At 44.0% G+C, this 24,890-nt stretch overlaps 1 protein-coding gene across 2 annotated transcripts in view; it reads right to left on the bottom strand.

Annotated features, from left to right (window-relative positions):
* Window positions 1-24,890, bottom strand: part of hsd17b8 (hydroxysteroid (17-beta) dehydrogenase 8) — a 32,751-nt gene that overhangs the window by 2,765 nt on the left and 5,096 nt on the right. For both annotated transcript variants that reach the window (XM_059970640.1, XM_059970641.1), the window contains 5 exons: window positions 16,643-16,738; window positions 14,709-14,794; window positions 11,843-11,927; window positions 6,629-6,671; window positions 5,152-5,226 (listed from right to left, as the gene is read on the bottom strand). In XM_059970640.1, the coding sequence (XP_059826623.1) occupies window positions 5,152-5,226; window positions 6,629-6,671; window positions 11,843-11,927; window positions 14,709-14,794; window positions 16,643-16,738 (385 nt within the window). The remainder of the gene's footprint in view (window positions 1-5,151; window positions 5,227-6,628; window positions 6,672-11,842; window positions 11,928-14,708; window positions 14,795-16,642; window positions 16,739-24,890) is intronic.

Here is a 24,890-nt window from a genome sequence, read left to right as displayed (position 1 = left end):
GGCACAGATACACGTCAATTTCTGAAAGATTTATATTCCAAGACAGTATATAAACACTGGTTGCACTCCAGTGTTCCAGAATCCAGAATGGCACTTCAAAATATATCAACAAAGAATATCTGAAGTAACTTAAGATTTGTTAATAAAATATTTTATTAAGATAATAAAGCATACGTGTTATCCTTTCTGGATACTTTCCCAGTGACACAGACACATGAGAAGTTAAAGTCATCTTTTTGGTCAAGGGTCAATGTCCTAAAGAGTCGTTCTTTTAATTCAGTTTATTTTCTTTCTGTCTCTGGACCATGAGCCTTTGGAACTCTTCCTCAATCCAGGGGTTGCAGAATCTTCTTCGATTCAGATTCTTGATTAGCAAGGGGAAGAAAGTGACTGGAAGGATGAGAATGAAGACCTGAGGATGTGACTTCTGACGTGCACCTTGATCTCTAGGCTGTGGGACTCTACACTGACGTGTCGGGGAAATGAAAAGGAGGGCTGTCACTGGTTCTCAGAGGATGAACCTCAGCTTCATGGAATTGGGGTGTTGATAGCAAAAGGGTCCTTCCAGGCTTGAAGATATCAGTGAAAATCTGGATGCTATTTTAATTTTTAAATTAAAGTACAGTGGTCCCCATCCGGCTGATTCAGTTTATGCTGATCTCCACACTGGGACTGTCATCTCTGCAGATGGCAACTGTTTTCTTGATGTAAAAGAATGCCTGGATCTTACTACAGTGAACGTTTGAGTGGTGGTGACACTGTCCTAATGGTTTCCTGGTCCATCTGATTTTCCAGCTCTGATCGATCCTTGTTTGTGAGCTCTTCGGTATCAGATTTTGGTAACTCTTCCACATCATTCTGATCTATACAATCATATCCAGCTTTACGGACAATCTGAAAATGTCTTCTCTTATCTTAAAGATTTTAAAGGTTTATATAAATCATGGGAGACACTACCTAGCCATAACTTTCTCCATGCAAGGGACACTAATGTGTTCAACAGCCAGAAGCACAAGAGACTGCAGAGACTGGAAGCTAGAGGGAAAAAAATGGAGTTGGCAGTGGGCCAGGGAGCATCTGTGGCAGGAAATAGCAGTCAATATTCAGATGAAAGATCCCAACCCAAGATATCCACTGTCCATGTCCCTCCTCCTTCAGCCTGACTTACTGAATTCCTCCAGCAGCTCATTTTGTTTTTAATTCAATAACTATCCTGATATTGTCCTGCTTCCAAATACTCTGAATGGTGAACCCATCTCTGCCGCTTGTATCCAATGTGATCTGCTCCATTACACACTGCAAATGATGGGTTGTTGCATGAGTGATAGGAAGCAAAAACGATATTCGGACATTGTCAGCCTTGTCCTTGATGTTAACTACATGTCTGGGACATTGTCCATGATCAGCAACACTGGTACTCCACGCACAGAATCGTTGGAAGGGGAAGAAAAATGACATGACAGAATCTTGGAAAATCAGCAGGTTATCCAGAAACTTCTGATAGATCTCAAAACTGCTGGAAGATTGGCCTTTATCTAACTCTTCAGAGCCCTCAGGTCCTCTGGTAGACTATCCGAGCATCAAGCCCTAATCACCTTTTGCACTGCTACTTAGTTTAGTACAGCAACCTCAGGGTACTTTGAAGCCCAGAGTAAACTCCTCATCCCTCGAGATAAAACATGTGAGACATTGTCACATCTTGCTCGCATTAAATTTGGGCTGTAGCCACTTTCCTCGATTTTTTTCAGCTCTCATAGAAAATCTTCTGCCACCAGTGTTTCTGTATTTCCTGCTCACCACTACCACCACCCTCACCCGCCACCCATCACAGAAGGTGAACAATGTACAGGTTTGCATCCTGAAATCAGTCGAACTTCAGCCAACCGTGAACATGTCAGCATTTCTGAAGATCCACCTTATGCTGTCTCATCTTCCTGTGACAATCAAGTCCAGTTTATTGTCACCTAACTATATACATGTAAACAACCTAAATAACCATATAATGTATATAGAAATGAGACATTTCTTCAAAGCAGGGTGCAAAGCACAGTGGTACACATAACACATGTTAACTTATGGAGGTAAAGATAATCTACAGAAGAATAACACATAAATAACAAACTAAAAAGCATTAATATTAAATAATGCAAGGTACAGGACAGATTAACCAGTGACATTTTGAATATGATGACCTGGAGGAAGAAACTGTTTCTCATCCTGACCGTTTTTGCTCTTTTGCATTGAAGTCTCCTGCCTGATGGTAGAGAGTCAACGAGGATGCTAGTTGAATGGGTAGGATCCTCAATAATACTAAGGGCTCTGCGTATGCAATGCTCCTGATAAATGTCCCCGATGGATTGTAGGGAGACCCCTATGATCCTCTCAGCCATTCTCACAGAATATTGGAGAGACTCCTGGTGTGATGCTCGACTGTTCCCATACCAGATAGAGATGCAACTTGTCAGGGCGTTCTCAGTGGTGCTCCTGTAAAACAGATTTAAGATTGGGGGTGGGGGAGGAGCTTTGTTGCCTCAGTCTTCTTAGGAAGTGGAGATGCTGCTCTGCTGCCTTGTTCAGGGAGGTTGTATCAACGGACCAGGTGAGGTCATCTGTGATGTGAACTCCCAGGAACTTGGTGCACTTAACTCCACAGAGGAACCATGTATTCACAGAGAGGGATGGTTTGTCCGCACCTTCCTGAAGTCCACCTTTGTCTTTTTCGTTTCCAGGCCTAGGTTGTTTTCCTCACGCCAATCCACCAGTCTCTCCACTTCTCCTCTACACTCCATCTCGTGATCGTTCTTGATGAGGCCAACCACTGTTGTGTCATCTGCAAAATTGAGGACCCGGTTTGAGCTGGATCCTGCGACCCAGTGATGCGTCAACAGTATAAACAGCATTGGGCTGAGCACACAGCCTTGGGGAGCGCCAGTGCTCAGTGTAATGGACAAACTGCAATACCAGTGTAATGCTGATAACAGACTGACTGTAGTCATACTGTTAATAACTCCAGTATCCAATTGCAGAATGAGGTGTTGAGACCCAGCGAGAACAGTTGCCCCACCATTTTTTGGGGTATGATGGTGTTGAATGCCTTAATTAATTCTATGAACAACAGTCTGGCATATGAGACGCCATTCTCCAGATGGAACAGGACCAAGTGGAGGGCAGAGGCTATTTCATCATCAATGGAATCTATCAGAGCAGTAAGCAAACTGGAAAGGCTTTAATATGCTTCATGATGAGCTGCTCAAAGCAGTTTATAAAGGTTAATGTTAATGCCATTAGTCTATAGTGGCAGGATATTGTCGCCTTCATTGACACTCGAATGATGGTTGCCACCTTGAAAACCCAGGGAACAATGGATTATTCCAGAGAGATGCTGAATATATCCATCAGCTGGGCTGCGCGCTCTTTCAGAACCCGACCTAGTATATTATTGGGCCCTGCAGCTTTGCATGGGTTGACTCTGAGTAGGATATTCCTTACCCCAGCTTCAGCCAGACGGAGTGTCTGCTCCCTTGGGGAAATGGGTGCATTCCTCACCAGCACTTTCTTATGCACAACAAACTGGGTGTAGAAGACACTCAGCCTCTCAGAGAGATCCTGGTCACTGACACTCAGGTAGACTTGTAGTCTGTAAGCTTCTGAATCCCCTGCCACATGTGGCTCGTGCCTCTGGTATTGCAGAAGTGGCTATTAATTCTCTGAAAATGCTCCTATTTTGCCTTCTTGATCTAAAAACAGCAGCACAATCCCTCAGCCTGGCACGGCCCTCAGCCGTAAACTATGGCTTCCGATTTGCCCTCATCCAGATGTGTTTAGTGATGGTAACATCCTCAGTACACTTCTCTGTGTAGCTATTCACAGAATCCACATATTCCTCTACGTTAACATGATTGCCACAGGTAGCAGACTCCTGAACATTCTCCAGTTCATTATCAAAGCAATCCTGCAGTACAAAAATTGCACCCTCGGGCCATGTTTTCACCACCTTTCGAACTGGTTTGACCTCTTTGATCACTGGTTTGTATGCTGGAGTTAATATTACAGATAAGTGATCTGAGAGTCCAATGGGGGGGGGGGGGGGGGGAGGGACTGCTTTACAGGCACATGCTATGTTAGTGTCAACCAGGTCCAGTGTATTTTCACCTCTGGTACCAAAATCAACATGCTGGTGGATTTTAGACAGACTGTCTTTAGGTTTGCATTGTTAAAATCACCTGAGATAATGAAGATACCATCGGGTGTTTGGTTTGAAAGTCACTGGCGCTGTAGAGTTCATGCAGCACCTCGCCAACATTATAAAGAGGGGATATATACAGCTACCAACACAATGATAGTGAAATCCTTTGGTATATGAAATGGTTTGAAATTCACTAAGATGAACTCAATCAACGATAAACAATGGAATGCCACTGCTAAATCATCCATGTACCAGTTCTTAATATGGAAATACAGATACCGCTGAGCTTTTCTCCCTTAAGCATAGGAGGCTAGCAGGAGACCTTACAGAGATATAGAAAATCATGAGCAGCACAGATAATCTGGGTGGTCAGTCTTTTTCCTAGGGTAGTGAAGTCTAAAACTAGAGAACATAGATTTAAGATGAGAGGGAAAAGACTTAAAGGGGACCTGAGGGGTAGGTTTTCCCCCACACAGAGGAAGGTTACTATTTGGAACCACCATCTGTGTGGGAAAGTCACATTCTCTGCCAAAGGAAGTGGTTGAGACAGGTGCAATAATAATATTTAAAAGACACTGGACAGAATTGTGGACAAGAAAGGTTTGGAGGGGTATGGGCCAAATGCAGGCAAATGAGATTAGCTCAGGTAGGCAACAAAGTCAGCATGGATGAGTTGGGCTGAAGGGCCCGTTTCTACACTGTATGACTATGAATGTGATTTAATCACAATTTAGCATTTGTTTTAGTTACATAGGCAGCAGAATGGTAATATATACTCTTACTGCATTTACATATATTTTTATTTATAGCCCTTATAGATGTTCACATACTATTTGTATGATGTTAAGGACAGTATGGTACACTGGCCATTTGTGCCATATTACAGCTCCCTATTGACCTTTATGTAGTTGGTCAGAATAATGTGACACAAGCTTGACAATGACATGTAGGACCACGTGTCTCACCTGTCACCTCCAGGCTGGCTCCTGTGATGTAACTGCTGTCGTCAGAGGCCAAGAAGGCACAGACGTTAGCCACTTCTACAGAGAAATACAGACAAGAGATGAGGAACAGGAAAAAAGTATTTCCTTATCTTTGGCCCATCATATCCATACTAACTTTTATCTACACCAAGACTATTCTGGAGGAACTAAGCAAGTAAAATAACATCTATGGAGAGAAATAAAGAGTCAACATTTCAGATCAAGACCTTTCATCAGTACCGTACATTGCTCTGGATTTCCAACATCTGCAGGATCTATCTACCCTGTCTATGCCCCTCATAATTCTGGCTAGCTCTATCAGGTCCCCTTTCAGCCTCCCATGTTTCATGGTAAAAAGACTGAGCCTTTCCAGTCTCTCCTGGAGAAGTTCCCTCTGTACCTTCTCTAGATCAATCCTGTCCAGAATTGTGACCTAAATAATGTTTCATAAAGCTGTACTGTAACTTCCCTAATCAAATATTCTATGCTCTACCTACTAAAGAAAGTATCTCCTAATGCCTTCTTCACCACCCATACTACCATCTTCAGGGACCATTGGACTTAAACACCAAGATCCCTCTTCTTCAATCTCCCTGGGGCCACGATTCATAGAGTATGTCCGACCCCAATTCATCCTCCAAAATTCCATCACCTCTCACTTCCCAGAATTAAATTCCATATGCCATTGCTCTGCCTATTTCACCACCTCATCAATGATGTCCTGAAGTTTCACACCTTCTTGGTCTCTGACAAGGGTTACACGGTCCCTTAGATGTGATTTCACCAATTCCTGATGTAATTGTAATCTCTTTACTTTTGAATTGAATTTCTCAACAACAATGCTTGCTTCCCCACGTTTAAGCTTTCAGTTAGTCCTGACGAAGGGTCTCAGCCTGAAACGTCGACAGTGCTTCCCCTTATAGATGCTGCCTGGCCTGCTGTGTTCCACCAGCATTTTGTGTGTGTTCCCACCAGCAAGCTCCTTGTATGCTCCCCAATTACTCACTGTAACTGAACATGAGCCATTTGTGAATGATGCCCCAGGACACTCAGAGGTTGCTACATCTCCACTCACTGAAATCTCTCAGGCCACATTTGTTTTTTGAATTTTCCCCATCAATATGGACATTTTCCCATATTACTAGGATAGGAAAGGTTTAGAGGGATAAAGGACCAGAAACAGACAGCTGGGACTAGCTCAATTGGGCAACATGGTTGGCATGGGCATGTTGGGCCAAAGGGCCTGTTTCCTGTCCTGTATGACTCTATGCTCCATCCAGCAGTTACTTACCAATATTCCCTTGTAGTCTCTTCATCTCTTCTTCACAACTTACTTCCCCCCTATCTTTGTGGTGTCAGCAGTCACACCTTTCATGATTTCAAAGTCATCTGCTTTAACTTACAAAGCCAAGAGAAAGCTGTAGAATACGAAATGATTGAAGTAAGTGGCCTTACTCACCAGAGGGATCTCCCAGACGTCCCATGGGCACCAACTGCAAAACCTTGAAGACAGGAGAGGGATTATTCATCACATATATGAACAACATGGATGAAAATGTAGATGGCATTGCCAGTTAGTTTATGGATAACAGCAAAACTGGTGGTGTGGTGACAGTGGAAGAGGTTATCTAAAGTTACAATAGGGTCCAGTTCAACAGGGGAAGTGGGCTCAAGAATGGCAGAGGGAATGACATGTGCAAGAATATGGCATATTGGGAAGTTGAACTAGTGTAGGTCTTACACAGTGAACAGCAGGGCACTGGGAATTGTTGTTAAAAAGTGGGACCTAGAGGTACAAGTACTTAGTTTCCTGAAAGTCGCAACAGAGAATGTAACCAAAGTGATGAAGATAACGTTTGGCACACTTGTCTTTCATCTGCCAGGGCACCGAGTATAAGTTGACAAGTCACAAACAGGGCTGTACAAGACGTTTGCGAGACCACACTTGGAGGTCTGTACGAGTCCAGTATTAGAAACAGGAAGGAAGTAAAAAAATAGATAAGGTGAGGAAAAGATTCACAAGGATGTTATTGGGACTGGAGGGTTTGAGTTATAAAGAGTCTGGACAACTGGGGCCATTTTCTCTGGGGAACAAAGCATGAGAAGTGACATTACAGAAGTGTATAAAATCAGGATAAGGTGAATGATCGTACTCTTTTCCAGGGTAGGGAGATCAAAAGCCATAGGGTACAGGTTTAAGCTGAGAGTGGAAAAGCTTAAGGGGAACATAAGAACATAAACAATAGGAGCAGGAGTCGGCCATCTGACCCGTCGAGCCTGCTCCGCCATTCAATAAGATCGTGGCTCACCTGGCCATGGACTCATCTCCACCTACCTGCCTTTTCCTCATAACCCTTAATTCCTCTACTATGCAAAAATCTGAACTATGTTTTTCACTCAGGGCGATGGGTACATGAAACACGGGAACAGGCAGTACAATTAAAATATTTAACAACATTTGGTATGTGGATAGAAATGGAGGAATAAGGGCCAAACACAGACAAATGGGACTAGCTCAGGAAGACACCTTGTTCAGTATAAATAAGTTGGGTCAAAGGGACAGTTCTTGTGCTGCATAACTATGATTCAGCAAGTTGACCAAAATACCCTGGTACCCCAAATTCCATCTGCTTCCAAGGGTGTCACAGTACTGTTCAGGCAGACAAGGGCAATCTGTTCACAGAGTCATTCATCTGGTTAAGTTACTGGGAGCAAAGCCAAGGCAAATTAATTAATTGACTAACTAAATCTGTTTGCTGCTGTCAATATTTGCACTGCCTTCATGTCTCAATGTCAGTGAGAGGTTCACAGAGTCCGAATGCATACTAACAGACAGATCAATCAGTAACTTATAACTGACACAATCTGTTAAACCATAAATGATTCAGTCAGCCACCAACAGCAGACTAAACACATTGCATTCCACATTCCCAGGCTGCATATCATATTCTGACATTCACAAACACTAGCTGGTCTGTAACCAGCTCTCAGACAGTAAAGGAAGCTTCTTGTTTTATGTCGACAGGAAAAGATTACAGTATCTGTGAGTTAATTACACCTCCTGACTATACTGGTTACAAAGCTTCAGGTCCAGAAAACAAGGCAACTGATTCCTGATCAGAATCATGTCCTGAATCTCCTGCTGTGTCTGCATTAACTCAGGATGAGACCTTTCGCCAAAATGTTCAGGAAAAAAGAAAGAGATTTTTTATTATAGCTTATTCTTTATGTCCTGCACTGTACTGCTGCCACAAAGCAAATTTCATGTCATTATGTCAGTGAACATAGAACATAAAAATCTATAGCACATTACAGGGCATTCAGCCCACAATGTTGTGCTGCCCATGTAACCTACTCTAGAAACTGCCTGGAATTACCCTACTGCAAAGGGCTCTATTTGTCTACAAGTACCCATCTAAGAGTCTCTTAAAAGGCCTTATTGAATTCGCCTCTACCACCTTCGATGGCAGTGCATTCCACACACCCACCAATCTCTCTGGGAAAAACTTACCCCTGACATCCCCTCTGAACCTATTTCCAAGCAACTTAAAACTATGCTCCATGTTAGCCTTTTCAGCCCTGGAAAAAAGCCTCTGGCTATCCACACGATCAATGACTCTCATCATCTTATAGACCTCTATCAGGTCACCTCTCATCCTCCATCACTTCGAGGAAAAAAGACCAAGTTCACTCAATCTTTTCTCATAAAGTACACTTTCCAATTCAGGCAACATCCTTGGAAATCTCCCCAGCATCATCTCTATAGTTTCCACATCCTTCCTGTAGAGAGGTGACCAGAACTGAAGACAGTACTCCAAGTGGGGTCTGGTTAAGGTCTTGTACAGCTGTAACATTACCTCACAGCTCTTGAACTCAATCCCACGGTTGAGGCCCAAGGCCATCACACCATACTCCTTCTTAACAACAGTGTCAACCTGCGCAGCAGCTTTGAGTGTCCCAAGATCTCTGTGATCCTCCACACTGCCAAGAGTCTTACCATTAATACTATATTCTGTCTTCAAATTTGACCTACCAAAATGAACCACTTCACACTTATCTGGGTTGAACTCCATCTGTCACTTCTCAGCCCAGTTCTGCATCCTATCGATGTCCCACTGTAGCCTCTGACAGACACAACACTATCCACAACACCTGCAACCTTTGTGTCATCAGCAATCTTACTAATCCACCCTTCTACTTCTTCATCCAGGTCACTTATAAAGATCACTAATAGGAGGGGTCCCAAAACAGATCCCCATGGAACTCCACTAGTCACCAACCTCCATGCAGAATACGAACCATCTACAACCACCCTTTGCATTCTGCAGGCAAGCCAATTCTAGATCCATAGAAACATAGAAAATAGGTGCAGGAGTAGGCCATTCGGCCCTTTGAGCCTGCACCGCCATTCAGTATGATCATGGCTGATCATCCAACTCAGAACTCTGTACCTTCTTTCTCTCCATACCCCCTGATCCCTTTAGCCACAAGGGCCATATCTAATTTCCTCTTAAATATAGCCAATGAACCGGCCTCAACTGTTTCCTGTGGCAGAGAATTCCACTGACTCACCACTTTCTGTGTGAAGAAGATTTTCCTCATCTCAGTCCTAAAAGGCTTCCCCTTTATCCTTAAACGGTGACCCCTCATTCTGGACTTCCCCAACATCGGAAACAATCTTCTTGCATCTAGCCTGTCCAATCCCTTTAGAATTTTATAAGTTTCAATAAGAACCCTCCTCAATCTTCTAAATTCCAGTGAGTATAAGCTTAGTTGATCCAGTCTTTCTTCATACGAAAGTCCTGCCATCCCAGGAATCAATCTGGTGAAGCTTCTCTGTACTCCCTCTATGGCAAGAATGTCTTTCCTCAGATTAGGGGACCAAAACTGCACACAATACTCTAGGTGTGGTCTCACCAAGGCCTTGTACAACTGCAGTAGAACCTCCCTGCTGCTGTACTCAAATCCTTTTGCTATGAATGCCAACATACCATTTGCCATTTTCACCGCCTGCTGTACCTGCATGCCCACCTTCAATGACTGGTGTACAATGACACCCAGGTCTCGTTGCACCTCCCCTTTTCCTAATCGGCCATCGTTCAGATAATAATCTGTTTTCCTGTTCTTGTAACCAAAGTGGATAATCTCACATTTATCCACATTAAATTGCATCTGCCACGAATTTGCCCACTCACCTAACCTATCCAAGTCACCCTGCATCCTCTTAGGATCCTCCTCACAGCTAACACCGCCGCCCAGTTTCATGTCATCTGCAAACTTGGAGATGCTGCATTTAATTCCCTCGTCTAAATCATTAGTATATATTGTAAACAACTGGGGTCCCAGCACTGAGCCTTGCGGTACCCCACTAGTCACTGCCTGCCATTCTGAAAAGGTCCCGTTTACCCCCACTCTTTACTTCCTGTCTGCCAACCAATTCTCTATCCACATCAATACCATACCCCCAATACCGTGTGCTTTAAGTTTGCACACTAATTTCCTATGTGGGACCTTGACAAAAGCCTTTTGAAAATCTAAGATCCACAAGGCAAGGTCTCCTTGGATCCCATGCCTCCTTACTTTCGGAAAGAGCCTTGCATAGGGAACCTTATCAAATGCCTTATTGAAATCCATATAAACTATATCCACTGTTCTACCTTCATCAATGTGTTTTGTTACATTCTCAAAGAATTCAATCAGGCTTGTAAAGTACAACTGCCCTTGACAAAGCCATGCTGACTATCCCTAATCAAATTATGTCTCTCTAAATGCTCATAAACCCTGCCTCTCAGGATCTTCTCCAACAACTTGCCCACCACTGAAGTAAGACTCACTGGTCTATAATTGCCTGGGTTATCTCTACTCCCTTTCTAGAAAAAAGGAACAATACTTACAATCCTCCAATCCTCCAGTACTTCTCCCGTCCCTATTGATGATGCAAAAATCATCACCAGAATCATCAAAATCATCAGCAATCTCCTCCCTTGCTTCTCCGTGAAAATAAACTTGATTCTAATTTGGAAGCAAAGGAAGGTGTCCAGTGGCATCAAGGTGGAACTAAACACAGAGTTAAGCAGTGAGGAATGATGGCCTGTCTAAGGGGGTGAGGAACCACACCATCTTGTACTCTACACAAAATTGTGCCCCACATGAGAGTCCATGGAACTATATGCTGTGTTTCTGGAGAACCAAGTCCCACGTGACTGGGTGTCTGCAACCCCTGCATCCAGACATCCTTGCCTCCTCAGACTGGGGGACTGTGTCGTCTGGACATATGGAGCCATGTCCTGGCTTTCTGGGTGTCTGTGTTCCCCGTGTGTGGGCATCCACAGGACAACATGTCATCCGTCCCATAAGGGACAGAGTGTCCTGAATGGGATGGGAGGCAGAGACCAGTCAGACACCCCTCCATGCCAGCTCTGATCATCCTCTGCTTTGAATGAAAAAACCTCTGGGCCACAGATTTCCACAGGCCGCACCCTCTGAGTGAAGCTAATTCTCCCTATCTCTGGCCTGAACAGTTGACCCTTCAATGACTGAGACGAGGGAAATAAAAATAGAGCATGTTTCAAGATGAGTGCTTTAATCCCAAGGACTGAAGCTGTCTAAGTGCTGTGACCCCACAGTCCTGTCTCATCTGAGGGATGAGTTGCTGTACCCACTTTGGCCTTACCTTGTCCAGTACTTTCGGGGGCACTTTGGCAGTCATTGGCGTGTCAATGAATCCTGGGAGGATGGCATTGCACCTGATGCCAAACCTGCAGAATGAAGATAGTGATTGTGGACTCACTGCATGAGATGGACCAGGGTCACACAGCTAAATTGGTTTACTACTGTCACATGTATTCAGGTACAGTGAAAATGTTTGTTTTGCATACCATATTAGATCATCCATTGGATCAGTACAAGAAAAAAACAATAACAATGCAGAATATAGTGTCACAGTTACAGAGAAACACAGTGCCAGCAGACAATAAGGTCCAAGACCACGGCAAGGTAGGTTGTGAAGTCAAGAGCCTATCTTATCTTACAAGAGGTCCATTCAATAGACATAACTGTGAGATTGAAGGTATCCTTGAGACTGTTTAACGTGTTTTCATGTTCCTCGTATCTTCTGCCCGATACAAGGGCTGGGAAGAAGCGAGAATGTCTAGGGTGAGAGATGTCTTTTATTATGCTGGCTGTGTACTGATGCAGCAAGAGATGTACACTGGCTCTACATAGAGGAGCCCGGTTTCTGAGCTCTGTTCACAAAACTCTATGGTTTCTTGTGGTCTTGGGCAGAGCAGTTGCCGTACTAAGCCAAGATGCATCCAATGAGATGTTTTCCACAGTATGTTGATAAAAGCTGGTGAGGGTCAATGTAGACAGACCAATGTTCTTTAGCCTCCTGAAGAAGTAGAGGTATTGGTGCACTTTCCTGGCTAATAACAGTAAGACAGATTGGTAATGGGAACTACAAGGTGAAGGGCAGAAAGAAACCGATGGGCAAGGGTATGGGGAAGAGAACCGAAACAGGACCGTGGGTGAATCTGGACCGGAATCATGTGTGGATGGATCATGGGGTAAGGGTCGCATTAAGATACTGGCTGCAGATTTTGGAGAAGCTCATTAGTGTAGGAGGGAGATGGGAGGTTGGACTGGAATGATTTTAAATTGTCAAGTCAAAAGGCAGGAAAGGTATCAATGAGAGTTTCAGCAGCAGGTGCATTGAGGCAGCGCTGATGCTACTTTGTTCACATTTCGGGATCTTGACAGTGCGTCGCGGCCAAGTTTGGTGCCTTTCCCTAATTATCCTGGAGAAGGTGTTGGTGCTTTACCTTAACAAACCGGTGCAGTCCTTCAGACAAAGGTCCCCCCGCAGCTCTGCAGGGGAGAGGGCTCAGGAATGTAGAACCCACAGTGGTGAAGGAAAGGCAAAACACTTCCAAGTCAGTTCAGCCTACCACTGGGAAGGAGCTCTCCGTTCCTGCTATCCTAGGCTTTCTGGGTGTTACAGGATGTGGGACTGAGAAATGCTGTTATAGTCTGGGCGGATCACTGCATTGCATCCTGTGATGATGCTGTGCTGAGGAGAACCACCAGGACACTGCTGGGACCTGCGAGGGCTTGAATTCTGACTGTGGAGAGGCTGGGACAGTTTTTACTGGAGCGAAGGAGGTTGAGACGTGACTTTACAGAGATTTATAAAGCCATGAAGGGCATTAATATATAGATAATCATAATCACAAGTCTAAAACTAGAGGGCACAGGTTTAAGATGGAAGTGGAACAAATTACGAGAGATCTATAGGGCAACTATTTCACACAGAGGACTGTGTGAGCTGCCATGGGAATAGGTAGAGGTGGGTACAGTTACAATGTTTAACACTCTTGGTCAGGTACATAGATAAGAAGGGTGAGAGAGATATGGGCCAAACACAAACAAACGGAACCACTTCAATGGAAGTTGGGCCAAAGAGGCTGTTTCCATGTTGTATAACTCTACAACTCTCTGATAGAAGCCACGTAGAGAGATAAGGCTGAGGAAATGTCACACAAAATGAAGACTACTGCTTTGAGGTTTTCACCATACTTAGTTGGGGGTAGTTTCTGTTCTCATGGAACAAGGCAGTGACACAGTCAGGGGAGATGGCAGTGAGGTGGAGCTAAGTGTACCAATGTGAAGCTGACATGTTTTTTGGACGTCACTGAAAGGAGAAATGTAAATGAAAAATAGGAAGCAACAGACGGAACGCTAGGAGGTTCCAACTAAGAACATGAAAATGCAACCCTACGTAAGGACTGTACAGAAATCAGGAAGGCAATGGAGGCAGAGGTGGACATGGCCTGCAGCTGATCACCCATTTTGCAAACAGGCCTGGAAGGATATCGGGTTGGGGAGTGGTATCTGAACATGATGAAGACTGTGTTAGGATTTTGATGAGACAAGGCATCAAATGGAGGGATGCACAACCACCTGGGAGGAGGCTTTTGGGAGATAAAACAGCACCGAGAGGGACAGTAGAATGCAAGGTTGTCAGGATCACATTGTTACTCTGCTGGGGTGGGAGGGTGATGACGATAATTTGATTGCAACCTCAGTTTTACAACAACACTTCCAACAATCTTCAGCATTGGATATTTTTGGGTCCTGTACTCAGAACCTACTGACAGGGTCAGGAAACAGCAAATGGTTCCAGAGGTAAGTGAGAGCTTGGGACTTGTGGTCGCCTCTAGCTTCCACCTACAGCATTTCTTTCTTGACGCTTTGATAGTTTTGTAATAAAGAAGGGGTCACATTGGTGTTGCTCGGGTTCAATCAGACCTGAGAGTGAAGGATTTAAACTTTCCAGAGGATCAGAGTGATACAGCAAGGAAACAGGCCCTTTGGCCCACCTTGTCTGTGCAGGCCAAATTCCCTAACTGACCTAGAACAGTTACCTCAGTTACCTAACAGACAGGGGCAACTGGAGGGGTGTAGGGGACTGTAGGGAACAGGGGGGAAAGTTAATGTGAAGACAGGCGCACACATAACACACACGTACACACTCACAATACCTGGCCAGCTCTTTTGCACTGGTCTTTGTCAGAGCCACTACTCCAGCTTTTGATGCCGTGTAATTTGCCTGTCCCAGATTTCCAACCTGTCACAGTGCAGCAAAGCAATTGTTAATCTCCTCACACAGGAATGAACTCTCCTCCCAATCCCTCCCAGCACTTCTCTCCTCAAAGCCCCTCTTCTCTAAGCCCCTCAAAGCTGGGCCACTGCCAGACTGAAATGAGCAGGCGGTGTCAGACACTCCTTTCAGTGTCTCTGTACTGAAGTAGACTGCGAGCTGGAGCAGTCGTTTCCAGAGACTCCTGTGGCCGTGAACACGACACACAGAAGCAGGAGTTGGCCTTGCTGAGATGGTCAGAGTTTCCATAGTTTCTTCAGGCTGAATCCTCCACAGATTCACCACCTCTTGACAAATAAATTTCTCCTCATGAATGGCTGTATTTTCTGGTTCTAGAAACCCTGGAGAGATCATCAATTCCACATCTATCCTGTCAAATCATGTATGAACTTCATACAGTTCAATGAAACCACCTCTTCCAAACTGTACAGGGTTGGTGCAGTCTGATAAATCTCTTCTCATATGACTAACTCTTCATCACAGAAGTGAACTTAATAATTAAGGTGATGCTTGCTTTCATCAGACAGGGTAATGATTACAGGAGTACATGATGGTGAGAATGTACGTGGATCACTGGGTGCAGTTCAGGTCACTACAGAAAAATGTCATCAGGCTGGAAAAGATGCAAAAGAGATTCTCCAAAAGACTGGCTAGTCTGGAGTGTAGGAGGCTGAAGGCTTACCTTCTAGAGATTTATAAAATCATGATGAGCATTGGGCTGATAATTGGTCAGGTCTTTTTCCCAAAGCAGGGGAATCTAAAGCCAGTGGGCATCTATTTAAGGTGAGAGGGAAACATTTAAAGGGGACATGTGGGACAAATATATCACAGAGAAAATGGAGGGTATATGGAATGAACTGCCAGAGGAAGTAGTAGAGGCAGGTATAATTACATTTAAAAAACATTTTGGCAGGTAGATGGATAGGAAAGGTATAGTGCAAGCGTTCCCAACTTTTTTTTATGCTACTATTAATTATTACTACTACTAATTACCATTAGGGTCTGTGGACCATAGTTTGGGAAACCCTGGTTGAGAGGGATATGGGGCAAATACAAGCAATTGGTTTAGCTAGGCAACTTTATTATCAAAGGATTTGATACCTAGAGTAAGGAAATCTTATTGGAATTGTACAGGGCTTTGATAAGGCCACAACTGGAATTTTGGCCCCATAACTAAGGAAAAACGTACTAGCAACGGAAGGGGTACGGCAAAGATTCACAAGGCTGAATCCAAGATGGCGGGTTTGCCGCTGAAGTGAGATTATGTAGACTAGGCCTGTAAGCATTGAAGGACAGGAGAATGAGAGGAAATCTGTCAAAGCCTACAATATTCTTAAAGATCAGCTCAACAATTAGTTAATTAAATAAAACAAATTAGAAAATAAAATTAGTATGAGGCATGGTGACAATATAATGAAAAAATACTTGGGACTAGCATAAATCTTGGTCAGTGTGGACAAGGTGTGCTGAAGGAACTGTTTGTGTACTGTATGACTCTTAAGACTTGATTAGATAGATGAGGAAGAATATTTCCCAACTAAGGAGTCTTGGACTCAGTGGGGGGGGGGGGGGGTCCAGAGTTTGAGGGTAAAGGATAGGCCATTTAGAACTGAGGTTAGGAGAAACTTCTTCACATTGGGGAATTGGAAACCTTTGAGTTTCCTCCCCTGGAGGGCTGTGGAAGTTTAAGTATTGTGCCTTCCCCCGGCTCCACTCTTTCCTTCCAGCAGCTGATCACACGTTTGGGCACTGTTTCCGCAGAGAGCCAACAAAGGTCACAAACCCAAGCCCCTCTACTGTGTCATCAGTCCATACCTTCCCCACAATGCTCCCCAGGTTGATGATGGAGCCCTTCTTGGTCCCACTGTTTATTAAAGCTTTGGCAACAGCTTGGATCACCAGGAACGTGCCCTGTGGAAACACAATTCGGGAACCCTGGGTTAGCAGGGGTACGTACAGAATAGAGGGGATTAAAAACAGGACACCTCTTCACTAACTAGCGAGTGGAGGGAGAAATAAATGGGTCAGTGTACCAGCTTAACTGTAAAACATAAAACATTTTTCAACATCAACATCAACCCTCTACAGGAATGTAAGAACATAAGAAATAGGAGCAGGGGTAAGCCATCCGGCCCAGCGAGCCTGCCCCGCCATTCAATAAGATCATGGCTGATCTGTCCGTAAACTCAGCTCCATCTACTTGCCTTTTCCCCATAACCCTTAATTACCCTACTATGTAAAAATCTATATAACTGTATCTTAAATATATTTAGTGAAGAACCCCAACTGCTTCCCTGGGCAGAGAGTTCCACAGATTCACCACTCTCTGCGAAAAGCAGTTTTTTCTCATCTCCGTCCTAAATCTTCTCCCCTGAGTCTTGAGGCAATGCCCCTAGTTCTAGTCTCACCCACCAGGAGTCCTTAACCATTCAAGTATTTACATCGGCCATTGAAAAAGCAAACATTAGTTTGCCTGATGTTCACTCTTAGCCGGTGTGGTTTCCTGAATACAAGTTATAGGAGCAGAATTAGGCCATTTGGCTAATCAAGTCTGCTCCACCATTCAATCACAGCTGATTATTTATTTTCCAACCCCATTCTCCTGCTTCCTCCCTGTAAACCTTAAGCTCCAAACCAACCAAGAACACCTAGTCTCTACCTTAAATACACCCAATGACTCGGCTTCCATAGCCGTCAGTGATCACGAATTCCACAGATTCACCACCCTCTGGCTGAGGAAATTATCTTTCATTTAAGTTCTAAAGGGACATCCCTTTATTCTGAGGCTGCGTCTTTGAATCCTAGACTCACCTACCAATGGAAAATTACTCTCCATATCTACTCCATCCAGGCCTTTTAATATCTGGTAGATTTAACTGAGATCCCCACTCTTCCTTCTGAGTTGCATCACATACAAGCCCAGACATACCAAATTCTTCTCATAGGTTAAGCCTTTCAATCCTTTGTGACCTCCTCCAGACCCTCTCCAGGGCCAGCACATCCTTCTTTAGGTATGAGGTCCAAAACTGCTCACAATATTCCAAATGTGATTTGCCCAATGCTTCGTAAATCCACAGCAGTGCATCCTTGTTTTTATACTCTAGTCCTCTCAAAATAAATGCGACCATTGCATTTGCCTTCTTTCTGCCAACTTCACCTGCAAGTTAACCCTAGGAGAGTCCTGAAGGGAGTCCCAAGTCTCTCTTAAATTTCCAATTTCTGAATTCTCGCTCCATTTAGTAAACAGTTCACACTATTATTTTTTGTACTAAAAAGCATAACTCTACATTTCCCATTATTCCTGTATGTAGTGGAGTGATTTTATATGTCCTAGTAGAACATAGAAACATAGAAAACCTACAGCACAATATAGGCCCTTCGGCCCACAATGCTGTACCGAACATGTACGTACTTTAGAAATTACCGAGGGATACCCATAGCCCTCTATTTTTCTAAGCTCCATGTATCCAGGAGTCTCCTAAAAGACCCTATTGTATCCACTGTTGTATCCCTATTGTATCCCTATTGTATCCCTATTGTATCCCTATTGTACCCTATTGTATCCACCACTGTTGCCGGCAGCCCGTTCCATGCACTCACCACTCTCTGCGTAAAAAACTTCCCCTGACATCTCCTTTGTACCTACTTCCAAGCACCTTAAAACTGTGCCCTCTCATGTTAGCCATTGCAGCCCTGGGAAAAAGCCTCTGACTATTCACATGATCAATGCCTCTCATCATCTTATACAGCTCTATCAGGTCACTTCTCATCCTCTGTTGCTCCAAGGAGAAAAGGCCGAGTTCACTCAACCTATTCTCATAAAGCAAACTCCCCAATCCTGGCAACATCCTTGTAAATCTGCTCTGCACCCTTTTTATGGTTTCCACATCCTTCCTGTAGTGAGGTGACCAGAACTGAACACAGTACTCCAAGTGGAGTCTGACCAGAGGTCCTATACAGGTGTAACATTACCTCTCAGCTCTTAAACTTAATCCCACAGTCAATGAAGGCCAATGCACCGTATTCCTTCTTAACCACAGAGTCAACCTGCACAGCAACTTTGAGTGTCCTACGGACACAATCCCTCTGATCCTCCACACTGTCAAGAGTCTTACCATTAATAATATATTCTGCCATCATATTTGATTTACCAAAATGAACCACCTCACACTTTTCTGGATTGAATTCCATCTTCTCAGCCCAGTTTTGCAGAACAGCCCTAAGTTTGAGAGATTTCAATAGTAAGTCAGAGTGAATTTTCCTTCAGTGATTTGAATGTTGATAAGGAGATGGGAATGGTGTAAGATTTTCTAAAAAGCACTGGGAAGTTCATGAGGATTTTATTAGATCTAAAGCTTGCTGGCTTAGAACCCAGGATTTTAGTGATCATTAGTTAAGAATATTTTTCAACCCAGAGAATGGTTGTGATTTGAAATGGACTGCCTGAGGGGGTGGTGGAGGCAGGAACTCTTGCATGAACTCTATGAATTATTCTAGATAGGCACTTGAATTTGATAGGCATGGTCGACTACAGACCAAACTCTGGTAAATGGGATTGATGTAGATGGGTACTTGAAGATCAACATGGAGAGAGAGGATGGGCCGAAGGGCCTGATTTCATGGTATATGACTGTATGACATTCAAATATAACAAGTAGCTGGCAGTTAAAACAACCCAGGTTTGATTTTCACCGCTGTCTGTAAGGAGTTATGTGTTCTCTCTGTGACTGCGTGGGTTTCCTCCAGTTTCCTCCCACAGTCCAGAGCTGTACAGGTTTGTGGGTCAATTCAGCACATGAGTATATTTGGGGGGCACGGGCTGGAAGGGGGTTTCACCGTGCTGTAATTCTTGAATAAAAATAAACAGAAACAGGAATAATCTGCAGCTCATCAAGTCTGATAAGTAATCAATATTGCAGTGATACCGAGCTTTCAGTTTAGGGCAGCTTGGCAAGACCCCCGTCTCACAGCACCAAAACCCAGGTTCAATCTCAACCTCAGATGCCGCATCTGTACATTCTCCTTGTGACCCCATACTTTTCTTTCAGGTATTTGGGTTTCCTCCCATATCCCAAAGACGTGCAGGTGTGGGCTTACTGGCCACGGTAAATTGCACAGGTGATGGGTAGAATATAGCAGGGGTCAATGAGAATTGGGGAGATCCATAGAGAGACATAGCACGAAAACAAGCCCTTCAGCCCACCAAAGGTGTACTGACATCAACCACCCATTTTTACACTAATCCTATTCGTAATCCGTCATACATTCTCCCGCCTCCACCATCCCCATCAACTCTCCCCAGATTCTACTATTTACCCACATACAAGGGGCATATTACAGCAGCTAATTAACCCTCCAGCCAGCACAACTTTGGGATGTGGAAGAAAATCACAGCGCCCAGAAGAAACACTCACTCGCAGGGAAAACCTGGAAATTCCACACAGACAGCAACAAAGATGATGAATGAACCTGGGTCACAGGAGCTGCAAGCACTTGCTCTACTCACTGGACCTAAACTGGACGAGGCTCTGAAGCTCCAAAGCGCAAAGCTTAATAAAAAATAGTCCAGCTGTGGCTAAGAAGAAGTTAGTAGAGCACAGGAAAAGGCTTCTAACAGTGACGGAAGAGAAGGGAGCTTGTAAAATGGGAACATCTCTGTATTCAGTGGGGGAAAACATTGGTAAGTGAAAACGAGTTATCCACTTTGAAATGTAAACATGCTGTTACTCTTAAGAAAGGTGAAATTGAAAAGATTTGGAAAAGATAATTTGCTATCTTTAGCAGACAGGACAGGAGAAACTATATTGCATCAACAAGGGAGATGAGGCTGAGTACAGGGCTACGGTGGGAAACTTTGTCACATGGTGTAAGCAGAATCATCTGCAACTTAATGTGAAAAAGACTAAGGAGCTGGTGGTGGACCTGAGGAGGGCTAAGGCACTGGTGACCCCTGTTTCCATCCAAGGGGTCAGTGTGGACATGGTGGAGGATTACAAATACCTGGGGATACGAATGGACAATAAACTGGACTGGTCAAAGAACACAGGCTGTCTACAAGAAGGGACAGAGCCGTCTCTACGTCCTGAGGAGACTGAGGTCCTTTAACATCTGCCGGACGATGCTGAGGATGTTCTACGAGTCTGTGGTGGCCAGTGTTATCATGTTTGCTGTTGTGTACTGGGGCAGCAGGCTGAGGGTAGCAGACACCAACAGGATCAACAAACTCATTCGTAAGACCAGTGATGTTGTGGGGGTGGAACTGGACTCTCTGACGGTGGTGTCTGAAAAGAGGACGCTGTCCAAGTTGCACGCCATCTTGGACAATCTCTCCCATCCACTCCATAATTACTCCATAATCCACTGGTTAGGCACAGGAGTACATTCAGCCAGAGACTCATTCCACTGAGATGTAACACTGAGCGTCATAGGAAGTCATTCCTGCCTGTGACCATCAAACTTTACAACTCCTCCCTCACAGTGTTAGACACTCTGAGCCAATAGGCTGCTCCTGGACTTATTTCCAATTGGCATCATTTACTTATTATTATTTAATTATTTATGGTTTTACATTACTATATTTCTACACTATTCTTGGTTAGTGCGACTGTGCCAATTTCCCTCGGGATCAATAAAGTATGTCTGTCTGTCTGTCTTTGAGAAATCTAGAGATGACTAAAAATTAAAGAAATGGTTTTAGCCTAAAGCACAAACCTTCGAAATATGGTATAAAACAACAATCAAGAGTAAATGAGGAGCAGAATATAATTAGGTTTCATTAAATGTATTGGAGAAATTAATAATTTCCAGTACATGATGATTTGCACACCAAGATCTTCAATGGTTGATGATGGAGATAGTGAAGGCTATCATTTTTCACAATTTCATGGATTCTAGGATCATTCCTACAGAACAGACTGTAACCCCACCACTTAAAATGAGTAAAATCTGGGTGGGTGGGGATGTGTACAGACCAGTTAATCTGACATCAACAGTAGGGAAAATGCTTGGCTCTATTTTATCACCACCTGAGATTGACAGAGTCAGCACCAACTTATGAAAGAGAAATCTGTTTGAAATTGTAACTGAGAGACTAGTCAATGGACTTTCCGGCCTTTTGTAAGGTGTCAGACAAAAATTTATTAAACAAAGTTAGAGCATACAAGGATGAGGATATGAGATGGTATGCACTGACAATTAGTTCATAAGCAGAAAAAAGTAGGAATAGGTGGTTCTTTTATAGGCAAGGAGGCTGTGACTTGTGGACTGCTACAGGGACTGGTGCTGGGGACCCAGTTGATTATTATTTATGTAAGTGAGGGCAACAACTGGAACATATCAAACTATGTTGAAGATACAAAGCTGGGTAGCTGTATGGGTTGTGAGGTGACACGAGGAAGTTAAGGTTGGGCTAACTGAACAGATGAGGCTACAGCGGGTGGAATATAATGTTGAGTTATGAGATGACCACATGCAGAAGAAGTACAAGAGTAGCTACAAGTGTTCAGAGAATCTGGAGTTGTACAGAATTCATTGAAGGAAAACAGGAAGGTACAGCAAGTAATAAGGAAGAAGTACAGACTTGATTACAAGACTAAGATGAAATAAGAATAAGTGTTATCAAACCTCACAAGTTATTCTGGATCTGTGTTCATTCGGGCAAGTAGAGACTATTCCATTGCACTCCCGACCTAACAAAAACAGAAACCGCAGGAAATACTTTCTAGATCAGGCAGCATATGTAGAGAAGGAAAAACAGTTACTGTTTCAGGTTGTTGGTGTTAATGACCAACACACATGAGGGTATGCAGGGTGCAGCCCACAAGTGTTGTCACACATTCCAACAGCAACATAGCATGTCCACAGTGCTTGGCAGAACACAGCAAGTAGCAAAACAGGTCTGCTCCATCTTCCCACCCACGCAAATGGAAGCAGTGATTGGGCCATCATCAGCAAACATCTCCATACTAACCTAATGACGGATGGAAAGTCACCAAGAAGCCAGTGAAGTTGGTTGTGAAACTATCGGCTGTAGCCCTCCGGGTCAAATTTTACAATCAAACAGATGTCACCATGTGATTCAAACACCATGAAATACATAAAGTGCTTTAGAAAAAATTACTACACAATTTTACTGTAAAAAGTGGCAATAGAATTAGTTTATGCAGTCTGTATTAGATACATTGACTCAGCCAATTTGGACCCAGGACACTGCACTGAGGAAATATGGCGTTGTTCAGGGAAAGGGATGATTGACCTCCAATAAACACAACCATCTTCATTTTGTACAGGGTATAATGTCAGCCATTGGAGGGATGCCCATCAACATTATTTGCTACCACTTTCCAGCAAACACTGTCCTGTTGTCAAAGGCAGCCCCTCTGATCTCACCTCAGTGGCTCAATGTCTGAGCCTAGGCTGCAATGCGCTCAGGAGCCAAAAGAATAAAGTTAAATATCAGTCAAGGTCAAAGTCGAGTTTATTTTCATATGTGCAAATTCACATACGCACAGCTAAACTAAAAACCGTACTTGTAGCAGCAGAGCTAAGTGAAAACCCAAACAGGGGGTCACTGAACAGACAGATTATTGTTGAGTAAGTGCCACTTGACCACAATGTCAATGACACCTTCTACCATTCCACTGATTATTAAGGGTAGTCTGATTGCGCAGTAAAATATCTGGATTGATTTGTCCCATCATTGGGCAGGGGTACAGAGACATGAAGTCGCACACCATTAGGTTCAAGAACAGCTACTTCCCTTCAACTATTTGGTTCTTGAACAAACTTGTAAAATGACATTCATTACAGTTTAGCAACACTATGACCACTTTGAAAATCCTGCACTAAAATGAACTTTTTTTTTGTTCTAATTGTTTTCTTACAATAATTGTGTATTATTTAGTTTTCCTGATGAATACTGCTGATATGATGCTAGTGGTGCCACAAGTAAATTTTTCATTGCAACTGTGCACATGACAATAACCTCAACCCCGGCCGGCGTTGCTTTTTTGTGGATGACAAATCCAGGTCATTCTGTACATTGTCAGGTAGATGGCAGTGCTGGCACAGTCATGGAACTGAAGTGAACTGGCTGGAGGTGCAGCCGGCTCTGGAGCACAGACCTTCAGTACTGCAGTCAGACTGTCTGGACCATTGCCTCTGCTATACATGGTGCTCTCAGCCATTTTCTGAGACCACGTGCTGTTGACTTGAATTGGCTTCTACACTGGTGGGGACCTGAAGAACAAGCTGAGATGGGTCCTCCACTCAGCGCTTTGGCTGACCACAGATACAGGAACACAGCAGCGGGAGTAGGCCACTCGGCCCCTCCATTCAATACAATCAAGATCAACAGAATCATACAATACTACAGATAGAAACAAGCACTGTGGCCTATGTCGTCCACACTGGCCTAGTCCCCTTTACCTGGACCAAGACCATATCCCTCCATACCTCTCTCATCCACATCCCTATCCAAACTTCTCTTTAAATGTTACAACTGAATCTGCCATCCACCACTTCCACTGGCAGCTCATTCCACGTCCATACTGTACTCTGAGTGAAGAAACTCCCCCTCAGATTCCCTTCAATATTTTGCCTTTCACCCGAAACCCATGTCCTCTGAGTCTTAATCAACCTAAGGGGAAGAAGCCAGCTTGCATTCACCCTGTCAATACTCCTCATAATCGTGCTCTGTGCTGGTCTCAACCCCTCTTCTGTGGTAGGATCCGTCACACCCAATTCCCCAACCATTTAAAAAAGATGATCTTCCTCCATCTTCAACACTTCTACAGGTTCAGCCCCTACAACCATCTGGGGTAGAGAACTCCACCTTCATCACCCTCTGCAAAAAGAAGCTTTAACACACCTCGAAAACATCAGCTTCAGCTGCTCCTATGCTGGACTCAACCATCACTGCCGTGTTACCAGGTTTCCAAACCTCAGCACACTCTTCCATAACCTCACTGAGCCAGGGCAGCGAGGGACATGCCAGGCCACGAGGTTACACATCGTGCTGGTGTACACCTCTGCTGCTGCTACTACTGGTGCCCACTTCGGGCTA

Source organism: Hypanus sabinus, chromosome 5, assembly GCF_030144855.1.
Source record: "Hypanus sabinus isolate sHypSab1 chromosome 5, sHypSab1.hap1, whole genome shotgun sequence".
In the NCBI taxonomy this organism is placed as follows: Eukaryota; Metazoa; Chordata; class Chondrichthyes; order Myliobatiformes; family Dasyatidae; genus Hypanus; species Hypanus sabinus.
Note: the sequence above shows the minus strand (reverse complement) of the source record. Positions and strands in the feature narration are given on the sequence as shown.